General features: G+C 50.3%; 1 protein-coding gene across 1 annotated transcript; it reads right to left on the reverse strand.

Moving 5' to 3' along the window:
* Positions 1 to 543: 543 nt before the first annotated feature.
* On the reverse strand, positions 544 to 11490 carry foxn1 (forkhead box N1). Its single transcript, XM_066696277.1, has 9 exons — positions 11404 to 11490; positions 9154 to 9282; positions 6406 to 6759; positions 5965 to 6081; positions 5547 to 5677; positions 4649 to 4745; positions 2046 to 2253; positions 940 to 1377; positions 544 to 815 (listed from the first exon to the last, which is right to left on the reverse strand). Exons 1-9 carry the CDS (start codon positions 11488 to 11490, stop codon positions 544 to 546), a joined length of 1833 nt encoding a protein of 610 aa, XP_066552374.1.
* Positions 11491 to 13891: the final 2401 nt, after the last annotated feature.

Raw genomic sequence — 13891 nt, forward strand, 5'->3', positions numbered from 1 at the left:
CAGGGCTGGTGCGGTGGGACTCTCGGTCCTCGGGGGAAAGACCAGCCTCGCTGGACGACACCAGTGCCTACCACAGCAAGACAGGAGCGAAGCCAGCCAGAGCAGACCAGACACTGCAGTGCAACTCGGACACCGTGAAGAAACCCAGTCCACAGTCTGCAGTCCAACGCTGAAGTGTTGGGTACGCAATTAATAAAACCAAACCAATAAGTTGCCACAAAAAAAGAACAAAGCAACAAAAAAGTGATAGTTTTTTGTCAGTGGGTTTTGTTTTCCACATAAAATGGGGTCACAGTTTCACAGTCCTGGTGCTTCGGTCTCCCCTGCTGAGCACCAAGAAAAGAATCACTCGGTCTCTTTACAAACAGGTAACCGACATAGAAACAGGACCGGCTCGGGCAATTAAATATTTCACCAAAGTGTGCATAATAAAGTTAAATAGTAAAAGTGAAAAACAACAACAAATAATTCCAAGGGAGCTGCCCAGGTCCTACCGACTGAGAACCTGCCTGTCCTGGTGCCCGTGCCGGTGCGTCCCCGGTCTCATAGCAGGGGTATGGCGGTGCCTGTGGGTGCGGACAGGTAGCTCACGTGCTCCAGGTTGGAGAAGGCGGTGGAGTAGATGCCCGTGATGCACACGTCGGCCAGGTTGCCTTCCTCCTCCTCCTCCTCCGCACTGGGCACGCTCGGCTCCCTGCCCACCGAGCTGAACCCGTCCTGGGCATGGTCTGGAAACGGGGAGGAGGGCAAAGTCGCGATGACAACCAGGGAATCCAGGGCCAGGCTGTCATCCTTCAGCTCCTCCCACAGGTTTCCTGCAGGCGAGAAGAGAAACACATTCGAACCCCCTGAAATAAATGCACAACACCAAGGGCAACACCGACACTCAGTCGATGCGGTCGGAGGCGGTGCTGTCGGGGGGCAGGCCTGGCGACGCACCGTGCAGCTGCAGGTCGGTGAGGCTGGGGTTGAGCGTGTCGATGTCGTTGCTCAGCTCCCCCTCCAGCAGCAGCTCCTGCATGCTCCGGGACGCACAGTGCTCGGCCAGCAGGGCGGCACCGGGGGCGGGGGGGCTCTGCACCGGCACGGGGGAGTCCAAGCTGCCCGTCCCGGGGGGGATCCCCGGGGAGAAGTACGAGAAGGCAGGGGTGGCCGGGGGCAGGTAGGGGGGCTGCTGGCGGATGGGCCGGCCCTGTGGTGGGCACCTCAGTGCCGGGTTGGCGGTGCCAGGCCGGGCTGCGCCGTAGGAGGGGGGCATCTCGAAGCTGCCCGCCTCCCTTGTCAGAAGACGGTGCCCGAAGCTGCCCGCTGGGGGGGGCGGTGCCGAGAGCGCCTTGAACTTCTCCGGTTTGTCCCCCAGCAGCCGGTCCAGCTCCTCTGAAAAAGCATCGGCAGTGGGGTTAGGCGTCACATGACAAGTATAAACATGGCATCAGAAAAGAAAAGCTGTAGTGATTGGAAGTGATCGAAGCCCAGCCCTCTGACTATACAGTAGAGCTACACACGGCTGTGCGGTTTCACTACACTGTTGTAACGCGGCTCATTGTGTGCCACCCCTCTGAGAGATCTGCGACCTGCTCACCCGACACCAAAGACCCTCTGTTTAAACAAGATGATCAGCTCCGCCGATGTAACACTGGAACTTCTGTCTTACCTGAGGCGGTGCATTGTGGGATTGCAAGGAGTTCCGGTGGCACTTTTCTCTGATCTGGTAATAATATTAATAACCCACACGCTCTCCCTCACCTGATCTCTGCTACCTGTCAGGCCAGGTGAAAACACTGCTGGTTAAAATAATAACTCGTATGTGTTAAGAAGGGTCTCTAATACAATCCAGGTGCATCGTGTTAAAAAATAATTGTTCTGAAATGAGAAAGCTTGGAATATGAAATAATGTTGTATAGATAGGGAGAAAAGCGCCACCAGAACTCCTTGCACTCCCATAATGCATTGCGTCTCAAAGGTTGACGAAAAGGAGTTGTCTATCTTGGATACATAGAGGGTCTTTAGCTACACTGCTCCGTGCTGCGCGGTGCGGTGCTCACCCGGCCGGGCCATGCTCTTGCGGACGGTGACGGGGTCCTTGCGGCGCCACTTGTGCAGCTCCTCCTGCATCTTCTCCACCTTGCTGGGGTTCAGCGCCCACAGGCAGCCCTTCCGAGACGAGCTGCTGGTCTTGTTCTCCACTTTCTCGAAGCACTTGTTCAAAGACAGGTTGTGCCGGACAGAGTTCTTCCAGCCATCAGGAGCCGTCTGGGAAGGGGTTAGGGACAGAGATGGGGGACAGGAGACAGGGGTCAGGGGTCAGACACACACACACACATGATGTTGAGTTTCAATCCATGATTTGTCTCCTCAATGGAGTCAATGAGACAATGGCAGGCGAATGGCACGTGTTCACACAGACACACTTGTGTGTCATCACCACCCCACGACCAATAGGACCGTGAGCATCATTATCAGGTGCAGGGCTCCCCTGAATATACAGTCTTACACAAGTACAGGAGACGCAGGTATCCAGGGGCCCCAGTGGCGTATGTTTGGTTTCAGAATTGGGGGGGACATGTCCCCAATGCCTGTGGAGTCAGGTATACATTATTGAGGGGGACAATGTAACATACTCTCAATTTTGGGGGGCACACATCCCCCCATCCCCCCGTCCCCCCCCAAACCTATGCCTATGAGGGGCCCCTCTCCCGTCTCCAGTCACCTTGACGTCGTATCCAGTTTATGCAAACGGCTCGTTTTTAATCAGGCGCTTCCATCAGTGCTCTCTCTGTGGGCAACGCCTTCCCTCGCAGCCCCAGATGCTGCACAACTTGGCTCAGGTGCTCTGGAAGCTGTTCAAAACATTTACGGTCTAATGCGCATATTAATTGTGTCTGGGAGACAAATTGAGCACGTGGGGGGGAATAAATCGCATGGCAGCTGCTCTGGATCTCAGAGGAGCCCCGTCCCCTCCCTGTCAAAAGTCAAAGCTCCTGGAGATCTCCACTCCTGTGTTTGGCATTTCTGGTGGCACTGCTTGCTCAGTCAATAGAGAGACACATTTACCACGAGGTTAATAGCTAAAGTCAATCCCTCAATGACCAAAGAAAAACCACAGGAAGAGTGAGCAGTAATTTAGACTAATTCATTAAATTGCTTTGGCTGCTGTTCCGCCTTGATGCCTGCTCTGCTCAGAGACGCAAGCTACGCAGGGTTGGGGCTGGGCACTACATGGATGGGAGACGGGCCTGGGCACTACATTGTTGAAGAGCCTGACACAGTTGCAGAATTGGGGTCACAGACGGGAGCTCAGCTAACCCTTTCAGGCCCCGTCACCGCAGCACACAGACCCGTGAATGAGCAGCCGACTGTGGCTGTGGGGCTAACCTGCGATGCACTGGCTGCCGTCGTATTCAGCCAATTTGAATTTCACTCATTTCCACTTGCGCAACAGCACCCGGGAAGGACTCGGCTCGTGCTCAATCAGTTATTTCGTTGAGCACTTTGGAGCTGAGGTGCTACTCTGAGCAGAAAACCCTCATGCGGAGTTTAGCAGCGCGTTTCAAACACCAGCATATTCTACACATGTTTTGTATGGAGATTTTTACACGGGAGTGGCAGAGCGTCTTTGGGTTGGGTGGGTCTGTTGCAGCAGATCCGTGGTGCGAACAACAGCACAAGCACTTTGCACAGCACGGTCAGAGAAGGGTTAAGAGCTGTACTTATCTGCATAACAACTTCACTGAAATTCCTAGAAAAGAGAAACAAAATTAAAAACAAAACACAGGTCACATGGTGTGGCTTCTGGAAACCACTCCCGTGTTCGCTGGAAAGCGCCTCCGGACAGGATGTGTTGGCACGGCTTGCCAAGGCCTACAGGCTGTAATGGTTACAGTTACATCACACACAGAGACAGCCACACCGCTCGATTTACAAACAGCAGGTTCGGCAGTATTTTCGTTTGCTTTGTGTGCATCAAGTCAGTTGAGAGCACTGCTTTAAAATGAAGACTGGTACAGGACGGACACACACATGCTTCTATGAGTTTAGACCCTGTTAAACCCGAGAGGTGGCAATAATCCTGGGGGCCACAGTACCATTCCCATGTCCTGTCCTGTCTATCGTAATGTACACCTCACATTCCCTGGAAATCACACCGACTCTGAACGAACGGCAACAGTCTCCCCTCCACTGGAGATTCCTCTGAACATGGCATAGCAGTGTGATGCCACCGGGCCGTCTGAAAACCCCCGGTCTATGCCGTCGGTGCACAGGAGGGTTCTGCCCCTAACCTCTTACACCAGAGAGCGATCATCAAGTCCTATTGGGTACAGTCTGAAAGACCTGGGGGGTGGGAGGGCCTTTTTTGGCAGGGCAGGGGACTAGGCTCCTAGAAATTGTCGGAGGACTTCATTCAGCGGTAAGTGCCATCTTCTGAAAACACACAACACACACAGTGCCAGCAGCGGGAGTTTGGTGATCTGCCTCACATCGTTCTGTTGTCTGTGTGTGTTTGTTCTGACGCTGTGATGGATGGGGTTTGGCGGGGACAGCGGCCTTGTGCCATGCGTCTTTATCACCCTGAGCCACACTGATCAGCACTGGATTGGCGAGGCTGATCCGCGGTGTGCAGCTCACGGGGCAGAGAGTCTGGACTTACCTTGAAATAGGGGAAGTGTTCAGTCATGAAGTTGTAGATCTCACTAACTGGCAGGCTCCCAGTCCTGCTGTTCCTCAGGGCCATGAAGATGAGGATGCTGCAGGGAGGGAGAGGAGGGAGAGGAAGGAGAGGAAGAGTGGGTTAACTCTGGGACTGGGACAGGACACTAAGGGCTGTGTTTCAGTGTGCGGGACAGAGGGAACTGCTGAAGGGGGGTAACTAAAATCAAAATACTTTATTCAGCTTCCAAGGAGGAAATGTGGGAGTGGAACTGATTGGCAGTCAGTGATGCGTCAGAGGAGCGAAGAATGTGTGTGTCTGGGGGTGTGTTAGAATATGTGCGTCTGTGAGTTTGGGTGTGTTGTGTGAATGTGTAAGTGTGTGTGTGTGTGTGTGTGTGTGTGTGTGTGTAAAACAGAGAGATAGAGAGAAAGTGTGTTGAATATGTAAGAGTGTCTCAGGATGACAGGAGACAGCGGTGATTTACACACTGATCAGCTGTGTTCTCTGACACCAGGGGCGATACAGCCGGCTGCTCCAGTCACCTGCTGCTCCTGTGGGGGGGCGCATTCACCACCTCAGTCGTGATTTAGTGGGGGCAGCACTCTGCCGATTCCAACACATCCCTCCTGAACCGGTGCCAGGTCCCCGTCACGAAGCCTCTCATTAATGCACGTTTTTTTTTAAATATATATATATGTATATGTTCCCTTTTTTTTTTTTTTTTTTTTACTTCCAAAGCCTGGACATGTGAGGGTCATGTTTCTTCAAGGTTGAAAAGAGAGGGGGGGTGTGATAGGTTCGATAGGTAACTAAACTGAACCTGAGCAGGACCTTCATTCCACCCTGGTGTGGATGAAATCAATAAGAGAACGTGTGCGTGTGTGCGTAGCTGTACCTGTAGGAGTAGATGGGTTTGGGGTACAGAGTCTGCTGGGCGTCCTGGGAGCACTGGGGCGAGCTGCAGGGGAAGCCATAGTGCGTTGTGCCGGACGCTCCCATGCCAGGATAGACTCGGCCCGTGGGGAACTGAAACACAGCATCGCAACATGTTGAGTAAAATTTGCATCCTCTGACAGACCAGAACACACTGAAAACGCTTTGGCTTTTCACCAGGGGAAAGGAGCCCATGAGGAAATGTACTCTGGTCAGTTTAATTGTATTTAATTGTACCAAATCGCAACTTGGTACGAGTCCCTGGCGGTTTGGCACACTTTTAACATGTTCTCTGTGCCATCCTACGCCTCCCTGCTCCACACACCCAGCTGGACGGCACACTTCTCACGGGCACCACTCGGAGTCTGTTGCTTTCTCACCTGTGGCAGGGAGGAGGCGGGGCCGAAGGTCGGCTGCAGGTGAGAGGGGTAACCAGGAGGCTTCAACTTGGCTTCGCCTGGTGCCGGAGGAATGTCTGGGTATTTGGCCGGTGCACCCTGCCAAGCAGACACGCAAAACACAGGAGTGAAGACACGCAGAAACAGAAAACAAGCTCGGCACATATGCCACAGAGAGCCTGCCATCGGCCGAACCTGGTGCACAGCATTCCTGCTTAGATAATTACCACGGGTATAACCTTTCTTATTTGTATTGGTTACATTCTTAAATTCAGAAAAAACAATAACAACAACTGACACCGAAACACAGCCATCCCGAGAAACAATTTCCACCTCCACCTGCCACAATCACAACATATTCCAACAACAGCTCAACCCCCCCTGCCTCATCCCTGCGTCGGAGCCCCAGTCCTAGTGTCCCACCGTGAGCCTGGCGCTGTGCTGGCCGGCGCTGTACAGTCCCACATTGGCCCACGACACCGTGACCTCCGGCGGACAGATCTGGCGGCTCTCCTGCTCCAGGGTCTCCGAGATCTCCAGGCCCTCGAAGCAGCCGAAGCCCGGGGGAGGGCAGTGCGGAGGGGAGCGGGGGTCTCCCGCATCCGCGCTGTACTGACGGCGATAGGGGTGGAAGCGGCCGAGCTCAACCAGGCACGGCCCCGTCACGCCGTCTGTGCTGTGGCGCCGATACTTCTCCGCCGAGATGCTCTTCGGCCCATAGAGTGCGTCCTCTCGTTGCTGGAAAGAGAGGGGACCCTCGCCAGCCCCCGACTCCTCCTGGGCATGGAACGGAAACACCATGATTAAAAGTGTAGAAAAAAAAAAAATGAAAGGCAGTACTTTAACCGGGGGGAACGAAGGGTCAATCGGTGCCAACAATTCATGAACTGAAAGCGAACTGAAAGGTTCTCCTCGGGAGACAGCCGTCGCTTTCAGTTCTCGCTTTTGACCTCGCTTTCAGTTCTTGATGCTTCAGAGCTCAGTTGCCATTGTTGACATCAGACGCGGCAGCCTCGCGTTCACTGGGCACAGCTGGATGCCGGGCCACAGCTGCAGCTAAACCAGATCCCTAACCCCAACCCCAGAGCAAGGGCTGGGCAGATTACATCGCCAGGCTGATGGGTTTGCTACCAGGGGACGGGGGTCACAGACGAACATGCTACGATTGCTCAGAGACAGAGGCTCAGAGGGTCCTGGAGAGGACAGGGGGGCAGCAGTCACAAACTTACAGGGAAATGAAGAGAGAGATTAGTGACTGACGCAGAATAATAATATTTGTTTGTTTGTTTATTTATTTATTGGACCCGAGCTCATCCTGTATTGCAGAAACGTCCACAAATATGCAAAACATCGGAAAAAACACCCCGACACTGAAAAAATAAGGTGTGGATTGACGTTACCCAACCCAAGTGTGTTTAAAACCATAGCCTAAAATCAAGTTACATATCCTCCGTGGTATTTTGGGCAGTAAAAGTTTGATCTGATAAAAGATTATTAAAATATTTGCACTGACACACCAAACAAAAAAAAAAGCCCTAAGAGCTCTAACCAGTTTAAATGAAAGAAGATGTGATTAATGACAGGCTAAAATAAATCTCCTCTGGGGTACATAGAAGTTTTGTATTCATAGAAAACATGTCAGGAAAGCATTCGTCCCGACTAGCTGGGAATCGCTCCTAGCGGTAAGTTGGTAGAGGGAGCCTCGGTATTAAATTGCACATACTTCAAAAGCACGAGAATAGAGAACTCTAAAAACCCACTGAACTCGTCAAAATAAAATTACTCTGTTTTCTCTTCTCGTCTCAAATAAAACATCCCTCAATCAGATCCTGGTCAATGTATTAGAGAGAAAATTGAGGAGCATCTTAATGAAAACCATATTCTTGGAGATAGTCAACATGGGTTTAGATGAGGCAGATCATGTCTTACTAATTTATTAGAATTTTTTGAACATGCAACTGCAGCTGTAGATCATGTGAAAGCATATATGATATACTTAGATTTTCAAAAATCCTTTGATAAGGTTCCACACCAAAGACTGATCCTCTAATTGGAAGCTGTAGGTATTCAAGGTAATGTAAGTAGATGGATTATGAACTGGCTGATGTCTAGGAAACAGAGGGTGTCGATTAGAGGAGTCGCTTCTAACTGGAGTGAGGTTGTTAGTGGAGTTCCACAGGGATCAGTACGAGGGCCTTTGCTGTTTCTAATCAATACTAATGATCTGGACTCTGGGATAGTTAGCAAACTTGTCCAATTTGCAGATGATACTAAAATAGGTGGCTCAGCAGATACAATCTCGGCAGCACAGGCTATTCGAAGGGACAATATTCAGTTGTGGGCCGACACCTGGCAGATGAAATTCAATGTGGACAAGTGCAAGATATTACATGCAGGTAACACTATAACTAGAAGTAACGCATGAGAAAGACCTAGGAGTCTATGTGGACTCCTCACTTTCTCCATCCAAACAATGTGGGGAAGCAATAAAAAAGGCAAACACAAGGTTAGGGTATATTGTCAAAAGTGTAGAATTGAGAACAAGGGCAGTAATGTTCAGACTGTACAATGCACTAGTTAGAGCTCATCTGGATACTGTGGACAGTTCTGGGCTCCACACTTCAAGAAAGATATCGCTGCTCTAGAGGCAGTTCAGAGGAGAGCAACCAGACTTATTCCAGGTCTGAAGGGAATGTCCTACTGAGAGACTGAGGGACCTGAACCTTTTCACCCTGGAACAGAGGAGACTACGTGGGGACTTGATTCAAGTCTTCAAAATCATGAAAGGCATCGACCACATCAAACCAGAGGAGCTTTTCCAGATCAGCAGGGACACACGCACCCGGGGACACAAATGGAAATTGGGCTTCAAGGCGTTCAAGACAGAAAACAGGAGACACTTCTGCACACAGAGAGTTGTCACAATCTGGAAACATTTAAAAATAGACTGGATCGGATCCTTGGATCACTTAGTTATTAATGGACACCAAACGAGCACGATGGGTCGAATGACCTCCTCTCATTTGTAAACTTTCTTATGTTCTTATCCCGATATGCCATTCATAACAGCCGGGATGTTTCCACAGACTAATTGTCTCTGCCCATCTCCTAAGAAGTGCTCAAGCAATTCCCTGGGGACTCCAGCAGTTTGGGGATTTGTGTTTTCGGTACCTGTGTCTGGGCCATCTGCATGCAGGGGGACATCTGTGTCTCGTAGGCATGCATTGCTGGGCTTCGGCAGGAGGTGGGGGGGAAGGCCATGCCGTGGGTCTCTGCAGCCATGGGGGAGAAAATGGACACCTGGAGGGGGAGAGAATCACAATTTGGCACAATTTGTGTGGGTGTGTGGGTCTGTGTGTTGGTAGTTGCATCTTAAGTTGTGGTTCAAAAGGTCCCTCAGAACTTGCTGGTTACTTTGACTCCATAACCAGGGCCAGCCTCAATCTCCCGGCCCAGGCACATAAGATGACCGGTCCATATGTGAGTTGCCAGATCCATGGGGGAGCCCTGGACTGCTATTTTTAAACTCGGCACCGGTTGTTGAAACGCTGGGTGCCTCTTCCAAAGCTGGCTGCTAACAGAGTCTTCTATGGCAAGCAACACGATCTAAATAAACATGCTTTCAACACTGATTGTATCGGCCTTATAGCAAGTAACTTCACGCTGGTGAGCACACACTCCCATCTCCTCAGTTTATACTGCTGTCCTCACTCTCTCTTAGGATTCATTGTACATAAGGGATTTGAAACTAATCCCACTGTAAACGTAGACCGCTTGAAAAACACAACACCGGAAAAATCTGCAGCACCGAGCTGTATTGTGAACACAGGAACTCATCAATGGAGGTATGATGCTTATGTGTCAAAGCATACACCGATCAGCCATAACACTATGACCACCTGCCTAATATTGTGTAGGTCCCCCTTTTGCTGTCAAAACAGCCCTGACCCGTCAAGGCATGGACTCAGCAGCAGATCCTTTAACTCTGAGGTGGGGCCTCCATGGATTGGACTTGTTTGGCCAGCACATCCCACAGATGCTCGATTGGATTGAGATCTGGGGAATTTGGAGGCCACCTTCTTCCATTGCTCTGTGGTCCAGTTCTGATGCTCACGTGCCCATTGTAGGTGCTTTCGGCAGTGGACAGGGGTCAGCATGGGCACCCTGACTGGTCTGCGGCTTCGCAGCCCCATACGCAGCAAACTGCGATGCACTGTGTGTTCTGACACCTTTCTATCAGAACCAGCATTCACTTTTTCAGCAATTTGAGCTACAGTAGCTCGTCTGTTGGATCGGACCACACGGGCCAGCCTTTGCTCCCCACATGCATCAATGAGCCTTGGTCGCCCATGACCCTGTCACTGGTTCACTGCTTTTCCTTCCTTGGACCACTTTTGACAGGTACTGACCACTGCAGACCGGGAACACCCCACAGGAGCTGCAGTTTTGGAGATTATCTGACCCAGTTGTTTACCCATCACAATGTGGCCCTTGTCAAAGTCGCTCAGATCCTTACGCTTGCCCATTTTTCCTGCTTCTAACGCATCAACTGTGAGGACAAAATGTTCACTTGCTGCCTAATATATCCCACCCACTGACAGGTGCCACGATAATGAGATTATCAGTGTTATTCACTTCACCTGTCAGTGGTCATAATGTTATGGCTGATCGGTGTATATTGACATTTATTTATTCTTTCTGCATTTAAACCGCTAGCAATTCAGGTTGTGGGGAAAAGGGTGATCACACGACCCTAAACCACATCGAAGAAAAACCTTCCATCAGAAAACCCAAAGGCAAGGACTCATACGGGACCTTGCTTAGTGGAGCAGCAAAACGGACTGCAGACCCAGAAGAGGGACCAAAGATTTTCCCGAATGCCACGCCACAATCCCCCCCTTCAGAGCGCCTGAGTGGCACCGGGGCCCGAGAGGAGGAAATGACCCCCCACTGGTGCTACCTGATAGGGGTGTGAGCAGGGCACATGGCCCAAACGTGACACCCAGACCCGCGCTCCGACACGACCGGCACACCAGCAGCATGACGCCAACCCAGTAAAGCTCATTAAGATCTGCAGTCAACCGTGACAGTGAGGTCAAGCGAGAGCCTTTCATTTCCCTGGCGCATGCTCTGCTTCCGTCAAGGCAGAGAAAATGAGAAGCCCCGGATCTAAGAAAATAAAGTATCAGGATTAATAATAACATATATAGTATTGTATCTATTTCTGCAGCAGTCATCAGATGCCGAAAAGAGCCCACACAGATATCACTGCACTGGCAGCAGGGAGCGAGGTGGCGCCGGGGGGAGAGCCAAGATGGGCCCTCTACCAGCAGGTGCCAGGACCTGAGCTGGCATTTGTCCCCTACAGCTCGGTGTTACCACAGAAAAAGAAAGACAACTGATCCGAAAAAGGCAAAAGACCATCCTCAGGATATTCTCGTCTGGGTGCCCGGCGATGTAGTAATCATCCACCGACGAGTTCCTTTTCAGGGCTGCAGTCACGTGCATACCAACTCATAACACCTGTTAACCCATAAAATATCATCAAGGACTTCATAAGAACCTCACAGAACCACCCCCATCCCCCCACGGCACGTCGGATTGAAGTTTTGATTCCATCCGAACCCCGAGACTCTTGCGATCCGTCTTTCACCCATTCCCCGAATTGAAGCAGCAGTGCAAAGAGAGTACGATATGTTGGCATGAACATCAGTGCCGCAAAGGCCCGGATGCCTCCTACAACACAGCCAACTGACCACAAGCCAATGGACTGTGAGTCGGGCAGAACCGTAGCCCCCTCTGAAATGAACAGGACTGTGGAAGAGCCGCAGCACCGATCTTTCTTTCTCCAGTTCAGGAGTAGAGGGAGATGCCGATAGCAAGCGCACACAGAGCCAGAAAACGATCCCAGTGCAGCCCAGGAAGATTAACCTGATCATCCAGGACATTAATCACTGACTTCTGGACCCAGCCCAGGTCATGAACTATTGGACACAGACAGTGAAGGGGTCAATCGCCTGCTTGGATCATCGCGATCGCTGATCTAATTACTGTGAGGAATCCGGTATGTAAGACAGCAGAGAAGAGAACTGTGTGATAAGACAAAAATATACGTACACTTTTCTTTCATTTCAGTTTTGGCAATGGACGAACGAACATCTATTCTCTTGTATTGATACCCCAAAGGTATACTGGAATATTCTGGTGGCCCCTTCCAAGCTTCTGAACACTGACCAATTGGTCCATGTCAAATAATAGTCATCATCATCATAAAATAGTGATGTCTCATTAAAACAAAACAAAACCGAAACATACACCTTAATACACCATTGTTTGAGGGTGTAGGGTTTCCTATTAAGCTCCACTTCCTTTCGCATTGATACACTTATCTAACTTTAACCTGCAAATTGTTTCCTCGCTTGTATACCCAGTGACGCCTCACACCTTTCACTTGACACAGCTGACTGGCAGTTCAAATGGGCTGTGTCCCTCTTCCTTCCAGTTTCAGCCATAGTGTAATCAGTATGACAGACAGGATTCGTGTTAGGACTTTGCAAGCCAAGTAGAGATGAAAAAAGTATGAGTGCTGGTTTACTCGGGCACACTCCAGATCATTATTTTACAATATCCTCATGACCCCAGTGGATGAACAACATCCGCACAGGGCAGTTGAAAGGTTATTTTGGTTGATTTACTCTCTTTCTTGCTGCGAATTAAGACGTCAATTTCAAACAAAGTATTTTAAAAAGGATCTAAAATTTCAAAACACAAATAAATGTCCACCCCAGCCAATCCCATTGTGGGACTTTGTTCAACTGTGTGTTTAGAAAGAGATCGATCACACAGTTGTCAAGTTCACGGTGTCTTCTGTGTGAACTAGGATGGTCCATATCTGGAGAAAAAACCTGGAGTTGACACAGGGCATGGGGGCTGAGCGCGGTGTCAATCAGGTACACAGCCACCCAAAACGTATTTATATAACCCAAGTGTCGGCTTCATGCAAGTATGGAGAGGCCCGCTTGGTGCGCTCTGCCAAGGATGTGTACAGGAGATTTATTCGTGCCCAATGAGCTGTCCCCAGGGCTGTGCACAGCTCCTTGAAACCGGAGCCTGATTTATGAGCAGAGGCAGGGAGTGGCTCTGGGACCGGAAAGCTTAAACAGGAAGTGCCAGCCTGGCCGGGATCAGGATCAGGGCCCCTCCGTCGCTGTTCTCCCCTCACCTCGGAGAGGTGGACGGAGAGGGAATCGGACCTAACCGAGACTGAGGGTCACAGCTCGCTCTCTTTGGAGCCCAGGTGTTTCTGACAGTCTCTATAATGTGTGTAAGCCCCATAGCTCATCCCCATCCAACACACACCTCATATCCAGGGCAGAGGTGCCGTCAACCCTGTGTGGTCTGGTCCACAGGTTGTCCCCACCATTGCCAGACCACTCACAGACTCTATGGACACAACATTGGCAAGGTGGGCTCGGCTTGTCCCAGCCATTTCAAACCCAAGTCACACTGAGCTCTCCTGCCTATCCGCCCTGTTACACACTTCATTGCAGTGAGAAACTTGAGATTATGCTAATGAAGAGGTGAATCTTTTTGGCAGGAATTACAATCAATTTAACATTTATTTGAATAACTGAACAAGCTAAGATTAAATCAGGAATACAAGGGAAGGTTGGGACGGTCTAAAAGATACATTTATGTTGTCCAGAGAGCATTATTGTAATGAAGCTTAATTTTACATTAAGATTAAGTTAAAAGATTAAATTTGAGTCACACTGTGGCGAGGGTTAGGGTTCGAGTCCCCAGTAAACTTAGGCTTTCGTTATGGTGAGGGTTGTACAGTCTGAAGTCTACTTATGTGTTAGGCGATTTAATTGTATCCTGTATTAACTGAAGATTTTGACTTTTTAGA

Source organism: Amia ocellicauda, chromosome 22 (genome assembly GCF_036373705.1).
Source record: "Amia ocellicauda isolate fAmiCal2 chromosome 22, fAmiCal2.hap1, whole genome shotgun sequence".
Lineage (NCBI taxonomy): Eukaryota > Metazoa > Chordata > Actinopteri > Amiiformes > Amiidae > Amia > Amia ocellicauda.